Source organism: Gracilinanus agilis, chromosome 2 (assembly GCF_016433145.1).
Source record: "Gracilinanus agilis isolate LMUSP501 chromosome 2, AgileGrace, whole genome shotgun sequence".
Taxonomy (NCBI): Eukaryota; Metazoa; Chordata; class Mammalia; order Didelphimorphia; family Didelphidae; genus Gracilinanus; species Gracilinanus agilis.
Window position 1 is genome coordinate 138,240,093 of NC_058131.1, and position 22,529 is coordinate 138,262,621.

The following is a 22,529-nucleotide window of genomic DNA, read 5'->3' on the forward strand; positions in this document are numbered from 1 at the left end:
GTGGGGTATAGTGAGGCTTGTTGTTGGCTTGAGATGGCATTCCTTGGTGTGCTCTTCTGCAGGCTGTGTTCTCCTTTAATCTAGTGAACCAATCCCTCTCTGCCTACCTTTTAAGTTGTCCTCTGCATGAAAGTTGCTTCATTCTATCTCCTTGTTGCTTCTTTCACTCCAGTATTGATTTTGAGAGTTTATTTTAAGGTTGGTTGGAGAGGATTTTCCTAGTGGTTTGAGCTTTCCTTGCTTCTACTTTGCCCTCTTGGCTCCACCCTCAGAAATCTCCTTCCATCATTCTTAAAGTACTAATCCAGCCTTCTCCCATCATCTTGATGATGGCAATGTTAAAAGTAAAATATGAGATAAGAACTGGGTAGTTTCTATTATAGCAAAACGTGCCCTAAATGCTTTCAGACATAAGACGTTTGCTAACTTCTAAAGTTTTGTTAATTAAATCCTTTTTTTATTCATGTGATGTTTGAGATTTTAATATTCCTTTCCATTAAAGTTAAAGTTAATCCTAAATGTCTGAAAGCAGTACAATGGTTCTTGACAAGTAGCCATAGCCCAAAGATCAAGCTAATATTCTGCATGTATTTCATTAGTTTTTTTTTTCCAAGAGAAATAGCTAGCTCCTCCATGTATCTCTCTGGAAATAGGAAAAGAGAAAAAAGAAGGATACTTTGAAAAGACAATGTCATATACATTATAGTACGGACTTTACTAAAAGTCGGCATGATTTTTGTCATCTTGTATAAAACTAAGAACAATATTTCTTCTCCATTGAGAAAAAACAAGTAGGATTTATTGTACTAACTCTAACTTAAATTTATATCATATTAGCCCGCAAATTCCAGTAGTCATGAAATACTTCAATCACGATATTATAACCTAATTTCCTATTCTTGCTCAGATAGTATAGTTTCTCTTTTTGTATGATAGCAAGAAGACTGGTTTCAATAGATTGATGAGATCTCCATGCTACTTCTTTATAAAAGTAGCGGTCTAAGAATGTGGAATGTTGAATATCATGTCAGGTTGGGTTTTTTTATATGTTGTTTCATTTGCTAAATTGTTTTTGTTATCTTTTTTTCTTTATTATAAGGGATAATTTTCTGAGAAGAGAGAAATGAGAGGTATATGGGGAAAAGGTGATGTAAAAAACAAAAGGGATCAATATATTTTTTAAAGCCCTAAACAATCTGGCTATAACCTACAATTCCTGTTTTATTGTATACAACACACACACACATTCTATACACTCCAGACATTGTTGGCTGAGGCTGCTTCCTAACATATTGTACTTAATTGTCTATTCTTTTAAAAATATATGACCAAGGGGACACCCACTCTGGTGCATAAGGCTGCTGGGAGAGAGATTTATTCTTTCTATAAGAGAAAATTATATTATTGTATTAGTCTCCAGTATTTCTGAATAACACTCTTCAAAAATACCAAAATTAACCCTTTGAAACTCCTTCCCATCAGTCTCATCACTTTTGTAAAGAAAAATTTAATAAGAAAGAAAAGTCTCTGTTTATGTTGGGCTTTAGCTTAGTGAGCTGAACCAGAATCATGAAGAGAACATTGAGCATAATGTTGGAGGATCTTAAAATAAGTGCCAGTGGATCCATTATCCCAAGTTCTATTTGATCTAAAACATTTAATAAGTACAGGATGCTAAGTGGCATAGTGGAAAGGGTACTAGACTTGAATTCAGGAAGATTTAACTTCAAATCCTTTTTCATAAACTTACCCTTGTGATCCTTACCAAATCACTTTGCCTCCTCTCTCAGTCTCAGTTTCCTCATCTGGAAAATGGGAATAATAATGGCACCAATCTCACAGATTTGTTATGAGTATTACATGTAGTCATATCTGTAAAATGTTTTCCAACCTTTAAAAAGCAATATAGATGCTAGGTATTTTGTTAGCAGCATCAACCATTATGGGATTTTAGAGCTGAAAAAGGAGATGAAGAAACTGAGTCTCATTGAAGCAAAATAACTATACCCAAATCATACAACTAAAGTGTCAAGATTTAAAATGTTGACTATCAATTCCACAATTTTTTTATTACACCATGCTATTCTGTCAAACTGGATTGTTTTCTTTCACTTTCTAAGTATGACAGGAACAGTTTTAATATTTTCATAACTACATAATTGTTGAATCCATAAACGTCTTCTTATTACCTTTTCTTTGTTCATTATTTAACAATAATCAACAATTACAAATGTATCTATATACAAAGAATAAGAGGCATATTTAAGAAATTGAACTTTCATGCATATTTTGTTTTAAAATAAACATATGCTAATACAAAAATACATAAAATTTAACAAATTAATAAAACTGTTTTGCTCTATTTGTGTCTTCCTCTGTTGTACTTTTTTGGTTTTTCTATCAGCAATTTAAAACGATCTTTTTTATTTTACTTTTCCTTTTGATGTTCTTTATGTATCTAACCCTAGAAACTAATCTACCACCCCTCTTTACACCCCAGTGGAAGCATTTCTTTATTTTTTTTTAAACTCTTACCTTGGAACCAATACTATATACTGGTTCCAAGGCAGAAGAGTGGTAAGGGCTAGGCAATGGGGGTTAAATGACTTGCCCAGGATCACACAGCTGGGAAGTATCTGAGGCCAGATTTGAACCTAGGACCTCCCATCTTTAGGCCTGGGCTCTCAATCCCCTGAGCTACCCAACTGCCCCAGGAAGCATTTCTTTATGACAAATATGTATAGTTCAGTTTTTAGAAACAACAACAACATATTGACCATGCCGAAGAATTCATCTCTAGCCCACTACTTCTCTTTCAAATGTTGGAAACATGTTTTTTAATAATCAATTTTGTATTCCAAATTTTGCAAAACCAAATTAAACAAGTATTTCAATACATAAAGTAAAAGAAGACGGTATATAAATAAAATACAAATCTCTTATATTTTTAATTTACTTTTCTTCATATCTTCATAATACATCCCATCTACAAGTAGTTCTTTTCAAGATTTTTTAAATTATCCTATTCATCAGTTCTTATGGAAGAATAGTAGTCTACCATAATCATATACCACAATTTGTTTAGTCATTCACCAATTGATGGTCATCTTTTCAATTTCCATTTCTTTGCCACCAAACAAAGAGCTGCATTAAATATTTTGGAACATGAGAATTCTTTTCCTTTCCCTATTTTCCCCTAATATCCTTGGGAAACAGATCCAGTAAAGAATTGATGGATCTAAGGATATACACATTTTTATAATGCTCATAATTAATTCCAAGTTGCTCTCAAAAATAATTGGATTATTTCACAGCTCCACCAATATCATTTTAGTGTCCCTATTTTCCACATTTTCTCCAGCATTTGTCATTTTGCCCTTTTATCATTTTAGCCAGTCTGATGGTTGTGAAATGATATCTCAGAAGTGTCTTGGTTTGCATTTCTCTAATCAGTACTGATTTAGAACATTTTTTCATATACCTATATATGGCTTTGCTTTCTTTATCCAAAAATTGTTCATTTCATTAGCCCATTTATCAGTTGGGGAGGGGGTTCCTACTATTCTTACATTCTCTATGTATTTTATGAGGCCTCTATCTGAGAGGCTATCTATAAAAATTCTTTCCCCAATTTTCTGCTTTCCTTCTAATCTTGACAACATTGGAGGTATGTTTCATTAGCAATGCAGTCACTTGCATTTGCTGCTTTTATTGGAATTTTGAGATCTTCCCAAGTTGTTTTCCTTTATATTACTATTGTAACCACATAAGTTATTCACTTCTTTTCACTTTGCATCAGTTCATACAGTTTTTCTCATGTTTTTCAATAGCTTTCATGTTCATTACTCCTTACTGAGCACTACATTTTGTTGAGCCATTCCCAAGTTGATAGACACATATTCTGGTTCTTTGCTGCTAATAAAAGGAGATCCTTGACTGTACTAACATATAGGAAAAGTAACAGAAAATATATAGTCTCTATATGTAGGCACCTTAGAATAGAGAATTATAGAATGGAGAATTCAAGAATTGGAAAAGATTGAAGATGATTCTCATCCAACTCGTATCTACTACCTAAACCTGTCCTATAACATTCCTCACAAGTGGTTACACAGCCAGTGATTGACTAGGACTTAAACCAGCTGTTCATTCCATGGTTGATCAGTTCTGTATTCCCCCTCTTCCAAGTGCTAAAGGACATATTTTGTATGCCCTGCCCCTCTGTCTAGTTGCCCAAAGTAAGCACTTCCCCCCTTTGTTCTCTTGGTGATATGGGGAGGGGGCAGGATGCTCAAAGACAGCTTGAATTTGCCCTCTGGGAACTCAAATTTGATAATCTTCATCAACACTGGTATAGTGGATGGAATGAACTTAGAGTAGGAGACATAGGTTTAAATCCCAACTTTGACACTTTTATCTACACAGCAAATATCAAGTTTATGCAACTCCTTGAGCCTCAAGAAAGTACTAAATTATATTGTGACTGATCTGCCAACATGGAAGATATTTCCACACAACTGAAATTATAGGTCTTTGGCATTGGTATTTTGCGAATGATCTATCGCATCCATTGTTCTTGTCCCAAACAGATTTTCAATTATTCTTGTTCCTTTTTTTTGCTAATTTCAAATATAAATGATGTGCTTGGACAACTAGGTATCAAAGTGGATAGAGTGTTGGATCTCACGTCAGAAAGATATGAGTTCCAATCTGGCCTCAGACACTTACTAGCTATATGACCCTGGATAAGTCACTTACCCTCGCTTAGTCTCATTTTCCTCATCTATAAAATGGGATTGATGATAGCACCTACTTCACAGTGCTGTTGTAAGGATCATATAAGTTACCACATGTAAAGCACTTTGAAAATCTCAAAGCACTATATTAATGTTAGTTATTATTGTGTAATAATATTGATTTATACTGAGATTATAGTCATTTCAAACTCCTAGGTCTTTCTCACATAGATGGAATCTTAATATTATATGGTTAGGGTTTTGTTTTTGAGAGCTTCCCAAACCTTCTGAGTTACCACCTTTCTTAGGCCATTATAGTATCTTTTTCTTTGAACTTTTTGAAGCTGGAGGCATATCTCAGCCCATGCCCAGCTTTCCTTTCCTCACTTATCACATATCCTATTAACTGATCACTTTTATCTGTTTCCCATCCCTTCTGTCATTAAAGAGACACTCTTTTCAGAATTAGAGCCAGAGAAATGGCCATCCTTGTCATTTCTGCTCCTTTCTGAGAAATGAAATTGACAATGAAATAAGTAAAAAACTTATCCAATTCTTTGTTTCTGGAATAATAAGTCTTATTGCAGATATTTGAATAATGGAGCCCTTCTAGCCCTACTTTGTCTTGCCTCTATTCTGCATCAGAAAAAATAATCTCTGAGAGATCAAATAAGCTTATATCTATCTATCTAGCTATCTATCTATATCTATCTATATATATCTATAGATAGATATATATATCCTTCTACCAGAGAGAGGCTTTGGAACAGGTACCTTCTGCCTCCAATGAGTCATTGATCTAGACCACTGTTCATTTTATGAGGTGCCCAGACTATATTCACTTCACTTATCCCTCTCTGGACTTTTCCAACTTCTTGCCAATATCTTTGACCCTTACAAATACCCTCCCCACTACTTTTGAGCTCCCTTTTATATGTTATCTTCCCCTGTTAGAATGTAAACTCCTTGAGACTAAAGCCTATCCATTTTGCTTATATTTATGTCCCTAGCACTTAGAACAATTCCTGGCACATAGAGAAAGTTTGCTAAATACTCTACCTTTCTTTGAAAATCTGTGCTTTAAAAAATCAGAATCAGAGAGGCTTTCAACATATTTTAATAATTACCAAGAGATGAACTTCCAATCTCAAAGCCAAATCAAAATCAATTTTATTTCCACAATTTTGACTATTCCATTGAAGTTTGATTTAGGGGCTTTATCATTCCATGGAAACAGTCTTGGGATCTCAAAGGCTACATCAGTAAATCATAACCTCCAGAAGATCTTATCAAGCTGGGCAGATTTCAAGAATGAACCCAGTGACAAATAATGAATCTGTGTGGAGTCTTGTTAGCAACAAAATGTCATGTGATTATATGACATAGAATTACATGATTATTAATTTTTTTAAGTTGTAGAGGGACAAGAAATATCATTAGGTGGTCAAAAAACTCAGAATGACTAGAATCACTCTGTTGGGAAGTAGTTTCCAGAACAACTATCTGTAAAGACATGTTATGTGTAGATGGGCTCACTTACTCCAGCATCTTAAGGAGATGAAGTGACTATTTTTTTAACTGAAACCTAAAAATAAGCAATACCACTTTCCTTCCTGTTGTTAGGCCAAGTCTGCCAAAGCAGTGTAGAATGGAATGCAATTACCTGGGTCATTCGGACTGAAGCAAGCATTTTCCTTTAATATTCTGTGCAATTACATTTGGGCAGACAACCTCATAGTACAACTGTGTAGATACAGACTTTCATTTTACATTTAAATGCTTTTCTCTTAAAATCTACTTTGTAGTCTGCTAACAAGACACGCATTTACATTTCTGTAAGTGGAACTGTGTTGTAGGTCTTTTTGAAAAGTAACCAAAAGAAATATTCCACTAAAAGGTAACAAGACATAAAGGTAAAAACACTAGACTGGAAGTCTGTCGATCTGGCTTCTAGTCCTGTTTCTACTTACAACTATCTTCGCGTCTTTGAGAAGGCAATCTCTTTCACTCTTGGTTTCCTCATCTGTGAAAAAGGAGGAGTTGAATTATATGATCTAAAAGGTCTCTTTTAACTCTAAAACATCACTTTATGAAGTGAAAACAGGTAATTTCTGTAACCATACTATAACAGGAACTATGGACAAATAGCACTGTTGCAGTAGTTTGGGAGCAGAGAGAAGGATCATTCAAACATTCCTATTTGTCTCTCCCTCACTCTACTACTGACATATTGCCTAGATGGTTTTCCTTCTATCCTTTGGAATATGTATCAAAAAATTGTTAATTCTCTCTTTCATTCTCTCCCCCCCCCTCTCTCTCTCTCTCTCTCTCTCTCTCTCTCTCTCTCTCTCTCTCACACACACACACACACACACACACACACACACACACACACACAAACACAAACACACACACACACACACACACAATTCATAAGTATACCCAGACTAAAAAATGTTGATGGTCAATATTTTTTCTAAAGAGAGAAGTTAACGTTTTTTTAAGGGTAAAAAGATTGCCATGGCAGCTATATGGCACAATTAGATGGAATGGCAGACCTGGAGACAGGAAGACTCATCTTTAAATCTGGCCTCAAACACTTACTAGTTGTGTGACTCTGGAGAAGTCATTTAATACCATTTGCCTTGGTTTCCTCATCTATAAAAGGAGATATAGAAGGAAATGGCAAACCACTCCTGTATCTTTGCCAAGAAAACCCCAAATGCAATCATGAAGAGTCAGACACAACTGAAAAATGACTGAACTACACAATAGATTTCTAATATATCCAGAGAAGAGGAATTCATGCTTCCATGAAGGAGCCCAAGGGAGAAACGAGATACAGAATGACTGACTACCTTAGAGTTTGTAGTCCCAGAAAGGTTTCAGCAATTCAGCATTTGTCCTGATGTTTCTCATTGCTGATTAACCTAAACAGTCTTGCTCCTAGAATCCTCATGGCTCAGCCATCTCTGACATCTGTCTCAGTCAGAACTTCCTCCTTGGTTTCTTGTGGTGCTTTCCCCTCAACCATTTCATAAGTCTACAATGCATCTTATGAGAAGTTGGGTTCCTCTTTAAGTCTGACTTCTTCCAGAATTCAGTTTTAAAAGTTCACCTGAAGTATGGCATATTCTATCAACCCTATTATATCCCTTTTCAGTTCCCTCAGAGCTCCTGTTTTGCCACTCCCAGAGAGATGGCTCCGACTCTGCAGTGAGTTTTTTTTTTGTGATTAAGATCTGAGCTTTCAAGGACAAACATTATTACACTTAAGGCTGTGAAGCAAAGAAAAGAAATAGAGAATTGAAAAAATGTGCTCAGTTTCTTTCAACAATATCTAATTTTCAGGCATGTTAGGAAAAATCACTAATGGATTAAGCAAGCATTTTTTTGTATTTCTAAAGAAGCAAAGGAACACCCAAAGTTAGAGGATGACAATGAATGACTGTTTTTCAAAGGAAGTTTAAAAGTGACCTTGGTACTCATTATCTAATGAATAACTTCCAGCCCTAATAAACATACAAACTATAAATGAGAAAAAGATAGCTGTAGCCTCATCAAAAACAAGAGAATAATGAGTAATGAGAAGCCTTGGTTTATGAAGGATTGATTTATGTGTTTATAGATTTAGAAAATTAATATAGCATATAGTACCCTAGATATTCTTATCATGATATAAATAAATAACTCTTAGTGGAATCCAGTGAAATCTTTCCCACTTTATCAATATGAATGAGTTGGATAACTAAAACCAGTAGAAGAAATACAAATGAAGAGTGATAATGAAAAACCAAAATATGTCCATTAAGGGAAAGATGTCTGATAAATGCTACAAGGATTGGTGGCTAGGAATCAATTAATATCTTTATAATGATTAAGGAGTGGAGTGGGTGGAAAAACTGAACAGTTAATTGAAATTTCTAAGGAGACAGACTCTATGTTATTACAGACACTGGAGTGTATAAATAGTATAAGAGAAAGAGAAGTTGTAGACTATGAGAAAAATAAAATGAGATACATCTGGGGAAACAGTGAACTTATGGTTATAGAAACCTGGATGTTAAACATAGTCCAAAGGCAGAGAGAAATTCACAAAACAGTGATGGCATTCCATGAGGAGGCATCAGTAGAAATCTATACATATGAGTTTATGACATGATGTGGGCTTCCTACTAAAGCTTCATTACTCTGTATAAAAAACAAACAAACTAGAAATGAATGTGACAGGAAGGTGATGGCCTGACCTGACTTCTGGATAAAACTACCTGAAAAGTGACAGTAATTTATGCATGCTGTTTTACCCTCCAGATTGAACGCAACTGATAGATCAGTGGGACAAGCTTTCTCTCAGTGGTGATGGATGCAATGGGTAAGCAAAATGCTGATAGCTGCTCTCATGGGTATTTCTGGACTTTCCTTTTCTTGCTCTGATGGGTATTTCTGGACTTTCCTTTTCTTGCTTAGTAGTAAATCTGTTTAAGGTAGATTTTCTCGAGTACCATGAAAATGACAACAGCAACAGCAGAAACAACTGCAACAAAAATAACAGTAACTAGCATTTATATCGCACTTTATAAGTTATATAGCACTTGACATGTATTGTCTTATTCGATACTCCCAAAAGCTCTCTAAGGCAAGTGTTATTATTATGCTGATTTGCTTGGTTTTCCTTTATGCTCAAACAGAACCAAAATGACATTACTATGACAGGGTCAATGTACAGTGTGTCCAACTGTGACTAATTAGACCAATATGAACTCAAAAGGCTCTAACAAAGTCTATATGAACATTTAGGGATCAAGATGTCTCTAAAGTTGCACAACTCATATCTCTTTTGAATTACTGCAATTTTGCTTTTCTCTTAGAGCACAGCATCTTCTTTGATGCAGGCATTCCATGCTAGATGGCCCTGTGCCAATGTCTCCCAAGTCTCACAATCAATCCCAAAGTTCTTCAGGGTAACCTTTAGCGTGTCCATATATTATTTCTTCTGACCTCCATGTGAGTGCTTACCTTGTGTGAGTTCTTGTAAAATAGTCTTTTAGATAAACATTTCACATTTGAACAATGCAACCAGCCCATTGGACTTGTGCTTTCTATAATTGAGTCTTTATGCTTAGCAATTTAGCTTGAGAAAGGATTTCAGTGTCAGTAGCCTTATCTTGTCAAGTGATCTTCAGAATTTCCCTAAGACAATTCAAATGGAAATGATTCCATTTCCTGGCATGGCACTGGTAGAGTTGGTCAGCACAATGACTTAGTAGACCTTCAGTTTGGTAGACAGCCTAATTCCTCTCTCTTGCATACTTTCCTTCAGAGCTTCCCAAATACTGAGCTAGCTGGCAATATGTGTGTGTGTGTGTATCCCTGGAAAGTATATTGCCAAGTATGTGAATTCATCCATAGCATTCAAAATTTCTCCACTGGCTGTAACTGATGGTTTCACATATGGATGGTACAATGCTAACTAGTGGAGAACCTGTTTTCTTGTGTTAATTGTCAGTCCAAAATTAGCACAAGTGGCAGAGAATCAATTAATTTTCTGCTGCAACTCAGTCTTAGAGGCTGCACTGGGTGCACAATCATCTGCAAACAGAAAATCATGTACCAACTGTCCCTCTACTTTAGTCTTGCTTTGTAGTCTTTTCAAGTTAAATAATTTACCATGAGTGCAGTAGCTGACCTTGATGCTGTTTTCATCTTCATCAAAGTCATCCAACAATATCTAGAACATTTTGATTATCCAGAAGCCATGCAAACAAGTGAACAATACTGATGAACTTCTTTGGGCAGCTAAATTTTTCCATGATCGTCCATAAAACACTCATGACTGACAGTATCAAAGGCCTTGGTCAGATTGGCAAATGTGTATAGGCCTCCATTTTGCTCCTGGCGTTTCTCCTAGAATTGTCTGGCAACAAATATCATATTGACTATTCCTTAACCCTCTCTGAAGCCACACTAGCTCTCAGGTAGGTGATCATCTTCCAGGTAAAAGATCAGCCTATAAAGGAGGGTTCTGACCCCCTCTTTAATTGTCACAGAATGACCTATTGCTTTTCTTTTCTTTTCTAGAGATGGTTAATGAAGGCATCCTTGATCTCCTGGGAATAACCTTCTCTTACCAAATAACCCAGAAGATCTCAGTCAGCTTTCTTATGAGCAGAAGATCCCCTGCCTTATAAAGCTTTGCCTCCATGGAATCAGCACCATGAAAGCATTTTGCCATAGGAAAGGAGCCTAATGACCTTCAAAACCTCTTCTAGAGAGGAATGGACTTTAACCTCAGGTGTACAATCAGTGAATTCAGCATTGATTGATGATAGTCAGTGAGAACACTATCTCAATTTAACCAAATAGGGAAGTGATTCTGAGAGAGGGTGTGACTTGCCCATGATCACACAGCTATTAAATATTTAAAGGAGCATTTGAACTCAGATATTCCTGGTGCAAGACTAGCAAGCACATTAATACTTTCAAGTCATCAGGACACTATTTCACCAAGTCTTTTTATACTAATGAATAATATAAGTTTATAGAATCATTCATTTGCACATGACAGTCATCAAAGAGTTGAGGAAACAAGATATACATGTGCCTATTTGAACCTGAACAGAGCATAAGTTTTGATGATTCATTTAGCTTCAAAAAAATTTAAATGTGTGAACAAATTAAAAAGCCCCAGTTAAATTCCAAAATGGAAATCTTAAAAATCAAAAGATAAATTCATAAAACCAAAAGTTTGGAACTGAGCTAATAAAATTAGGAGATGGTTTCATGAAAAAATAATAAAATAGACAAATTTGGTTAATTTTATTTAAAAGAAGGAAATAATTACTAGTATCAAAAATGAAAGGATTGAATGTATCATCAATGAAGATGAAAATAAAGCAATTATTAGGAGTTATTTTGCCCAATAATGTATTATGTTATAATTATATTATATAAGGTAGATGAATACTTACAAAAAATATAAATTGCCCAGATTAATAAATAGAAGAGGAAATAGAATATTTACTTTATTTTGTAAGAAGAATAAACTCCCTAGGGAAAAATACAGGACTAGTTAGATTTACAAATGAATTTTGTCAAACATTTAAGGGACAAATAACCCCAATACTCTATAAACTATTTAAAAAAAAACAGATAAAGAAGTTCTATGAAATTCCTTTTTTTACACAAATATGGTTTTGATAGCTGAACAAGAGAGAAAATAATATAGTTTTCCTTAATTTCCTTAACAAATGTCAATGCAAAGACTTTTAACAAAATGCAAAGATTAAAGCAATATGTGACAAAGATTATACACTGTGACTAGGTAGGATTTATGCTAGAAATGTGGGACTGGTTTGATATTAGGAAAACTAAAAGCATAATTAACTTTATCAATAACAAAAACCAAAACCATGTGATTATATCAATAGATGCATAAAAAGCTTTTAACAAGATAAAATATCCATTCCTATTAAAACACTAGAAAGACATAAATTATCAGCATTTCTTTATATTACCAAAAAAAATAACAAAATTCATCTGGAAGAACAAAAAGTCAAGAATATTAAGGGAATTAATGAAAAAAATGTGAAGGAAGGTGGACTATAAGTACCAGATCTCAAACTTTTTTGTAAAGTAATAATCATCAAAACAATCTGGTGCTGGTTGGAAAATAGAGTGGTGGATAAATGGAATAGATTAGATACACAATATAAAGGGGTAAATGACCATAGCAATCTAGTGTTTGATAAACCCAAAGATCATAGCTTTGGGGATAAGAACTCACTCTTTGACAAAAACTGCTGGGAAAGCTGAAAAATAGCATGGCAAAAACTAGATATAGACCAATATCTCACACCTTATGCCAAGATAAGGTTGAAATGGGTATATGAATTAGACATAAAAGATGATACCATAAGCAAATTAGGGAAGCATGGAATAGTTTACCGGACAGATCTATTTAAAAGGGAAGAATTTATAACCAAACAAGAGATAGAGAACATTATGAGATATAAAGTGAATAATTTTGATAACATTAAATTTAAAAGTGTTATTTTTTTAAATAATTTTTTGAAAAACCAGTGTAACCAAGATTAGAAGAAAACAACAAACTGAGGAAAAATTTTATAGCAAGTTTCAATGATAAAGTCTTAATTCCCCAAATATAGAGAGAATCATGACAGAAATAGTTCCCTAATTGAAAAATTGTCAAAAGATATGAACAAGCAATTTTCAGATGAAGCAATCAAGACTGTCAATAATCATATGAAAAAAATGTTCCAAAGTCACTCTTGATTAAGAAATGCAAATTAAAAACAACTTTGTTTTTAATAGTAATAGCACTACTAGATTTGTATCCCAGAGACTTTTTTTAAAGGGAGGAGGACCTACTTGTACAAAAATATGGCTTCTTTTTTGGTAGTGGCAAAGAATTGGAAACTGAAGCGGTAGTCCATCAACTGGGAAATGGATGAACAAAGTGTGCTATATGATGGTGACAGAATACTATTGTCCTATAGGAATTTATGAGCAGGATAACTTCAAGAAAAGGTGGAAAGACCTACATGAACTGATGCAAATTGAAATAAGAAGAACCAGGAGATCATTGTACACAATAATAGCAATATTGTATGATGATCAACTGTGAAAGATTTAGCTGATCTCAATAATACAATGAAGCTGTACAATTCTTTTTTTTTAACATTTATTAATATTCATTTTGTAGAAAAGTTAACATGGTTACATGATTCATGCTCCTACTTTCCCCTTCACCCCTCGCCCTCCCCCCACCCCTGGCCAATGCGCATTTCCACTGGTTTTAACATGTGTCATTGATCAAGAACTATTTCCAAATTGTTGATCATTGCATTGGTGTGGTAGTTTCGAATCAAAATCCCCAATCATGTCTGCCTCAACCCATGTGTTCAAGCAGCTGCTTTTCTTCTGTGTTTCCACTCCTGCAGTTCTTCCTCTGAATGTGGGTAGCATTCTTTTCCATAAATCCCTCAGAATTGTCCTAATGAACCTGTACAATTCTGAAGGACTTATGACAAAAAATGCTATCTACCTCCAGAGAAAGAGTTGTTGGATATAGAATTCAGATCAAAGTATACTATTTTTCACTTTAGTTTATTTGGGTTTTTATTTGGGGATTTTTGTTTTATGAGTATTCTTTTACAACAATGAATAACATAGAAGTATGTTTTGAAGGGTAATACATGTATAACCCAGATCAAATTGCTTACTATCTCTGGGAAGTTGGAGAGAAGGAAGGGAGGAGGAGAGAAAGAGACAATTTGGAACTTGTAATTTTGGAAAATGTATGTTGAAAATTATTATTATTTTATGTATGCAATTGGGAAAATATTTTTTAAAAATGTAAGCTAAACAAAACCACTAGAGAGCACAGAAATAATTTGAGCCTTTCTTAGCATGATAAGTAGTATCTATATATTAAAAAAAAACAGTAAGCATTATCATTAATGGAGTTAACCTTGAAGCCTTCCAAATAAGATTAAGAGTGAAGCAAAGATGCACATTTTCATGACTATTCTTTAGCATTGTATTAGAAATTCTGTATATTGCAATAAGAAATGAAAAAGTAATAGAAGGCATTTGAATAGGCAATAAGGAAACAAAATTATTACTCTTTGTAATTGATATGATGGTATATTTAGAGAACCCTAAAGAATCATCTAAAAAACTAGTTGAAATAAACAACTTAACAGTGTTGCAGGATATAAAAAACCCCACATAAATCTTTAGTTTTTTGAAATACTACTAAAAAATCACAGCAGGAAGAGATAGAAAGAGAAATTCCATTTAAAATAACAATAAGACAACATAAAATACCTGAAAGTCTACTTAACAAGACAAACTTAAGGAATAAATGAACAAAATTACAAAACACTTTTCACATGACTGAAGACAGATTTAGACAATTAAAGAAATATTAATTTCTTATGGGTAGGTCAAACTGATATTATAATAATGACAATTTTACCCACATTAATTTACTTATTCAGTGACAGTCTAATCAAACTACCAACTAATTATTTCATAGAATTAGGAAAAACAGTAACAAAATCCTTCTGGAAGAACAAAAGGTTAAGAATATCAAGGAAATCAATGGAAAAAATATGAAGGAAAGAGGCCTATCAGTACCAGATTTTAAACTACATTATAAAGTCATAATCATGAAAATAATCTTGTTTTAAAATAAAATGAGATGGAGAGGTGAATGGAATAAATTAGATACAAAAACAATTAGTAAAGCCCATAGTAGTCTAATGTTTGATAACCCAAAGATTCAAGCTTTTGAGGTAACACTCATTCCTTGACAAAAATTTCTGGGAAAATTGAAAAATAGTTTAAAGAAAACTAAGTATAGATCAACATCTCATACCATATACCAAGAAAAGATAAAAAATGGATAAGTGATTTAGACAAAGTTACCTCATAAGAAAATGGTGGTGGTGGTGGGGAGCAAATAGTTTACTCAGTGAATTGAGAGTCAGGCCTAGAGACAAGAGGTCCTGGGTTCAAATTTGGCCTCAGATACTTCTTAGTTATGTGACCCTGGGCAAGCTACTTAATCCCCATTGCCTGGTCCTTACCACAATTCTGCTTGTAATAAATATACAACATTGATTCTAGGATGGAAGGTAATGGTTTAAAAAATAATAAATTAGGGGAGCTTGGAAAAATGCACCTCTCAGATCTATGGAAAAGGAAAGAGTCTATGACCAAATAAGTGATGAAGAGGATCATCAGAAGTAATATGATAATTTTGATTATTTGAAATTAAAAAGATTTTGCACAAACAAAATCAATGCAGCCAAAATTAGAAGGAATGTAAGAAACTTGGGGGGGGGGCTGGGATTTACAACAATTTTTTTCTGAAAAAGGCCTGATTTCTCAAATATGTAGAGAGCTGAACCAAATTTATAAAAATATAAGCCATTCCCCAACTGATAACTGGTCAAAGGATAAGAATAAGCAGTTTTCAGAAGTAGAAATCAAATCAATAGTTACATATTTTTAAGTGCTCTAAATCACTGATTAGAAAAATTCAAACAAAACAACTCAGATATACCATCTCATACCTCTCAGATTAGCTAACATGAGAGAAAAGATTAATGATAAATGCAGGAGATAATGTAGAAAAATTAGAACACTGATGCATATATGGTAGAGTTATAAACTAATCCAACCATTCTATAGAAGTGTTTCAAACTATCGTCAAAAGGGTATAAAATTGTATGTATTCTTTGACCCAGAAATACCACTACTAGGTCCCAGTAAGATCAAGGAAAGGAGAAAGGACTTATTTGTACAAAAATATTTGTAGCAGCTCTTTTTGTCATGGCTAAGGTTTGGAAATTGAGGGAATATTAATCAATTGGGGAATGACTGAACAAGTTATCATATATGATTGTAATGGATTACTACTGTATACTATGAGAAATAATGAGAAGGAGGGTTTCAGAAAAAACCTAGGAAGACTTAAATGAACTGATGCAAAGTAAAGGGAGCAGAACCAAAACAATAATATACACAGGAATAGCAAGATTATAAGAGTGCCTACCTATGAAAGACTTAGCTATTCTAATCAAGATAATAATCCAAGAGAATTCCAAGGGATCCATGAAAAAAAATGCAGTCTTCTTCCAGAGAGAAATAAATTATCAATTTTGAGTATACATTGAAATATACTTTTAAATTTTTCTTCATTTTTTCTAGGGGGTTTGTATGTGTGTGTGTTTTTTTGTGACATGGCTAATCCAAAAGTATGTTTTGCTTGACTTCACATTATAATTGATATCACATTACTTACATTCTCAAGGAATGCAGGAAGGGCAGGAGGAAGTAAAAGAATTTGGAAATCAAAAGTTTTTTGATGAAATGTTTAAAACATTTGTACTTAATTGGGTAATAATTGGGTAAATTAACATTTACAATAAAGGAAATGGAAATGAGGAGTTTTAAATATATGATTTCCAACTCTAGTCTATGATACTCTGTTATTGTTTTTAAATGTATCAAAGCATGATACAGTAGGAAAAAAATCTGTACTGCATATCCAAAGTCCTGGATTTAAGTCCCAGTTCTTTCACTACTGATAGTATGACCTTTGGCAAGAAAAAAGATCTTTTTTATTATTATTGGTTTTTTTAGAGAATTTAACTAGATGACTTTCAAGATTCATTTGCATCTCTATATCCCCAGACCCTAGGATACTAACATAGTCATAAAGTACATAGAACATATGATAGTGAGTTGAACTAAAATGAATTTTATACATTTCTCAGGTAATATAGGTTTGTTCTTCTTACATATGACTATACATTTACTGATGAGTCAGTCATAGGATTAGTGCTGAAAAGCATCTTAGAAGTCATATAGTCCAGTGTCATTCATAGATGAAGAAAATGAGTTCACAAAGATAATGAGCATCAAAGGTGGGGATGTGAACTCAGATCCTTTAACTTCAGAGTCAGAATTCAGATTCTTTAACTCCACTGTACCATAATCTTTAATATTTTCCTAAATTATAGAAATGGAATCATCAAAATCATCTGTTCCAATCCACACATTTTACAGATTGATACATTGAGAGTGTAGACTACCCATTCAAATGGGACACAAGAGTAACCCAAAATACCCACAGGTGTTTTAAAGTTTTATTCTATTGAAGGATAAGGGCAATTCATAACATGATGGGGAAGGACTTTTACCTCAATCGAACCCAAATTACCAAGGTACAAGCCTTGATACCTTGTGATAAGATAAAGAAAGTATACCTGTAACAATGGTAAAGTTTGTTTAGTGGACAAGAGAGTTTGTCCCCCATCAAAGAGTCTATTCTCAGGGTTTGTCCAGTATAGAAGAGGGGGACAATCAGTTCTGTGTGGTGACTGAAAGCCTATTCATGACAAGCCATATTGGCTGGGATGTGGTTCCCATAGGTGTTTTTCCATTATTCAGAGCTGGCCTGGTTGGTCTGAGTTGACCCATGGCTCTGGTCTGTGGTTTTGACAGTAATAGATTGAGCGTAGCATAGTTCACCCTGAATGCATATGTACAAAGGACTGTTGTTATGCCAAGCTAACAGCACATCTTGATTGGATAAGAGATGCTCAATTGCTAGGTTTATGCCTGGAGCTGCTAAATCTGGGTCTGTGGAACATGACAATTCAGGAAAATGAGAGGCATTAGCAATAGGGTTAATTTGGGGGTTCTGACAAGGGCCATAGAGATTAAATTATTTCCTGATATTTCATAACTTATTAGTGGTAGAATCTGGATCCCAAATTTTCTGACCCTTTCTCCAAGAAACATTCTACTGCACCAAATCACTGATCTTCATTGAGAAAGCTGTCTTCCATAGCAACAAGTAAAAAAAAGAGAAACTGAAAAAATTACATTATTTTCTTAGGTTAGGTGAATAAGATACTTTAAAAATAATAATACAACAGTCTCCTCTCAGTTTGCCTGTGAAGTTATTTTGTTTTAGAACTTGAGTATTGGGATCTGAAAGTGATTTTCCTCTTTTTATTTGAAATGTTATTATGAAATGTATGTTTAATTCTGGGTTCTATTAAATAGTGCAATATTGTTCATTTGTGTCTTTTTTAGTTCGTACCTAATTTTTCAGGGTCTTAATTAAACTCTGAAAAATCTTACTGAAATTCACTAAAATCCTTTCTTGGTGTCTGGTTGCTACATGGAGGCTACCCTGGGTGCTTAAAGAATTAAAAACCTGTGCCTCTGGAATATAGGCTCTGGCAAGCCAGAAAGGTTTAGAGCACATGCCCTTTTTTAAAAGACATGTATCTTTTATCACTGCATTAGTCTAGCTAAGATCAGAAAGCTTAAAGACAGGGTGATTAATTTTGTGGAGGGACACAATTGTAAAAATGTTCTTATTAAGACATGAAGAACTCACAAATCCTTAAAACATTATTAAATAAATTATTTTAAATGTGAACATTTAGCACTATATATAACATTTAAAGAATAACCATCTTTCAGAGTTGGAAGAGAACTCAGTAACTATCTAGTTCAATCTATATAGGAAAAGTATCCCCTCTGTAATATATCTAACAGGTATCTTCCAGATTTTGATTAAAAACTTCCAGTGAAGAGGGAACTTACTACCTTCCTAAGCAACCCTTTCCAGTTTAGGATAGCTAAAATTGTTGCTAAGTTACTTTGTCTTTATATCAAACCTAAAAATCATTTCTTTGCCTCTTTCATCCATTGCTTCTAGTTTAGTCTTTCAAATCAAATAGAGAGAATCTAAACCCTCTTCTCCATGCTAGTACTTAAAATGCATGACATCATGTGCCTGCTTAGTGTTCCTGTATGACTCTTTCAATCAACAAGGACTCCTATATCACCAATTTACTTACCTTTTGTCTTTTGAATTTGTTTTGAAAATAAGATATTTCAATGTGACAGGAAAAGTTAACAATAATTCTAACTAATAGAAAATACTGTAATATTTATTTTCAGAGAGAAGCATTCACATTACTAATAATATTTGACTATTCCCATAATCTTCTAAATTGGCTTATTTGATGTCCACCAAGTTGTTTTTCTAAAGATGCAAAATTTTAGTTGCTGCTTTTTAAACATTCTCCATGATATTTGAGTCTCTGTAACATAATTGATGCCTTTGTAATAGTCTTTTCTAATATCAATATAAGGCTATGTCTATACAAAGCAACTCTACATTTGTACACTACATTTGCCACATCAGATGTTTCTCTAATTTAGAAGTATGATCCGAAAGGAAATGGAGAAGAAAAAGTGTAAGCCTGTGGTACTGGTGTTGAAGAATGACTTACTGACTCAAAAGTAAGTACTAAATCCTCCAGAAGGAATGCCCTAATTTAAAATTGTTCTGAAGAACTCTGGGGGATAAGGAATGAAGAAAATGGGAAAGGGGTTGGTCATAGAATCATGATTCTTGAACTGGAACAGAAATCAGAAGAATTTCTATATTTCCTCAGAGAGATTTGACCTTGAAACAACTAGAGAACTTAAGGAAATATTGTGATTCATGTGATTTCCAGGGTGGCCTTGTCCTTGTTCTTTTCATCTTTGGTCACTGAGTCTAGCTTATTGTTTTTCAGACTTCTTACCTCTTTAAAGAGATTTAAATAACAGAAGTGGGCATGCTCAGTAACTAGGGGGTAGGTGTTTCTGGCAAGTCAGAAGCTCTGGGAATTTTATCAAAGTTTTTTTAGCTAGAACAAAACCTTAAAGGTAATTGAATCATAGAATCATAGGATGGTGGAGGGTAAGACCTTAGACATCATCTAGTACAACTCCCTTGTTTTGTAGACAAGGAAACAGAGGATCAGAAAAGAGAAGAGACTTGTCAAAGATCTAAAGAATGTAACTATAGCCCAGATTGCCTGTTTTCCTTCTTTATACTGTTTTCACTATACCCACCTGTCATTTGTAGATTGGACATTGTCTAAGAATATTGTTTTCAAGAAAGGAATCTTGTGTAAATTACCCAAGAGTCCTATCAGCAGGCTTCCAGACTTGCTGTTAAGGAAGTATCACAAGTGCAAACAGGCATAGTTCTGTTTCTCCTGGTACGTAGGGATATTTTCCTTGCATATGAGCATAATGTAAAAAAAAATTATCCTTCGTTTGTTATTTTACATAAACTGAAAGCAACAACATTCTCTTTTCAATGTGTGTATATAGATATAGATAGATATAGATACAGATATATTTCGCTTGTTGCATAACTGCTTGATATCCAATTCTTCCTGGCTGAGTTACAAACACCTTGGCTTCTAAGAAAAAAAATCTCTTGCTTCATCTGGTTAGAACTAGATCTGAACTTTACAAACCAAATGGACTGATAATGACAATTCTGTGCTGCACAGAGTAATTACCCTGAACTGTCTGTAGCAATGAAAATTTGGTTGTTTAAAAGAACCCTGATCATATAGGCACTAATACTTTGTAGCTCCTTCCTCCCACACCCCGTGAAAGAAGAAGTCAAGAAAGCAATTAGAACGTTTAATGTGAGTGCACTCTGCCGTAACTGAGTAACTTAGTTTATTTTTGCCACTTTGGCTGAATTAGCATAAAGCCATAGGAAAAAGGTTTTGCAGTTGCTCCTGCCACAAACCTCCAGGGTGCCTCGCCTTCTTCCAGCCCCAAGATAGAGTGTGGCGTTGGCTGATTGATCCTTGGCTCTGAGCTGGGAAACCGTGTCAATCGGGCCAATCTGCGGTCGAAAAAAACAGCCTAGGAAGCTTGTTGTCAGTCCCACTGCTGAAGCCAGGTCTTTGTATAAACATGAGGCATGCGGTTTCACTAACCTATGCTGTCTGGACCAAGTAGCTGCTCACGAGAGCAATATTCCTCAGAAAGTCTAGTCTAGTAACCTAAATTGTTGAACAGTGGAAGGAATCCGACTCTGACAACCTCTTAGTAGCCCCTGCTGTCCTCTGCTGATTCGCTTAAAGCATCCCCCGTTTCTGCTAGAAAGCGTCGCTCTGTACGGACAGGGAGAAAGCCGCCAGCGAGCCCCTCACCCACGCAGAAGTGTCTTAATCCTTGCCAAGAGCGGGTTTTGCCAAACCCCTTATCTATCAGTAATAGGAAAGGTAGAAGCTTCATCCCAAGGTATTTGCCGAAAGTATCCGGATTGGGCTCAGGAACAAGTACAAGACAAGATGAAATCGATTTGCATTAGGTCTCCTTAAAGAGAAGGAAAAGGGGTAGGGGGTTGTTATTTGTTTTGTTTTGTTTTGCTGGGGTAGAGGAGGAAAGGCGGCAGGGGAGAAATAGACTAGTCCCCAGGTTCCTATGAGAGCTACACGCACCGTATTTCCTTCTCCGGTGCTTCTGATTTACACCAACAATGACATCATGCCGATAGCTGATTACAGTTAGGGGGATTTTCCTTGCCTTGCTCTAACTCCTGGGGTTGAGAAATGGAGGAATTCTCCAGGGTGCTGAAACAGCGGGGGAGGGCCGGCTGCGAATCCAACTATTCCTCCGCCTCCCGCCTCCTTCCCCCCCCCCCCCCCCCCAGGAGGCGGTCCAAAGTCTAGCCAAAGGGAGGAGTGGGGTGGGGCTTGCACCTTTCTGCCCTGGGATTGGCCTTTGAGGGGGTGTCACGTCACGGGGCTGGTGCTCTCCTCTGGTCACTGTTGAATTCTAGATGAGGAGGAGCTGAAAATGCAGATTTAGCATCAAGTACAGCCACACTCGCTCTCCTTCCCCCCTCTCATATACACACATATACACACACATCCCCTCCAAGAAGCTGGACCATCTGACTTACACGGCTTTCCATTCCCCAACATCCAAATCCTGGAGGAAAATACACTCTGATTTTGTTGCCTTCCAAGCTTCCTAGGATCAACCCACCCCACCCCCAAGTCTTTTCTTTTAAACTATTTTTTTTTAATTTCCACCCTCTCAGATCTCCTGCTCCACCCGAGCCATCACCCACCTCTACCTTCTTTATCTGCCACCTCTTTGCACTTTTCATACCCCCAAGAAAGATGCTGGGTGGACGTGTTTCACCCCAGTGGAAGGCTGCTGTGGTCTTGCTCTATATCATGATTTTTGCATCTGCTGAGAGACCTGTCTTTACTAATCAGTTTTTGGTTGAGTTGCACACGGGGGGAGAGGAAGAAGCCCGTCAAGTTGCTGCAGAACACGGCTTTAGTGGTGTCAGAAAGGTAAGGTCTTTGGTTGCATTTCGCTTATACATACATATAATATATATATACATATATATATATATATATA

At 35.2% G+C, this 22,529-nt stretch overlaps 1 protein-coding gene across 2 annotated transcripts in view; it reads left to right on the forward strand.

Annotated features, from left to right (window-relative positions):
- The first annotated feature begins 22,279 nt into the window (after positions 1 to 22,279).
- Positions 22,280 to 22,529, forward strand: part of PCSK2 (proprotein convertase subtilisin/kexin type 2) — a 319,189-nt gene continuing 318,939 nt past the window's right edge. For both annotated transcript variants that reach the window (XM_044660725.1, XM_044660726.1), the window contains exon 1: positions 22,280 to 22,459. In XM_044660725.1, the coding sequence (XP_044516660.1) occupies positions 22,280 to 22,459 (180 nt within the window). The remainder of the gene's footprint in view (positions 22,460 to 22,529) is intronic.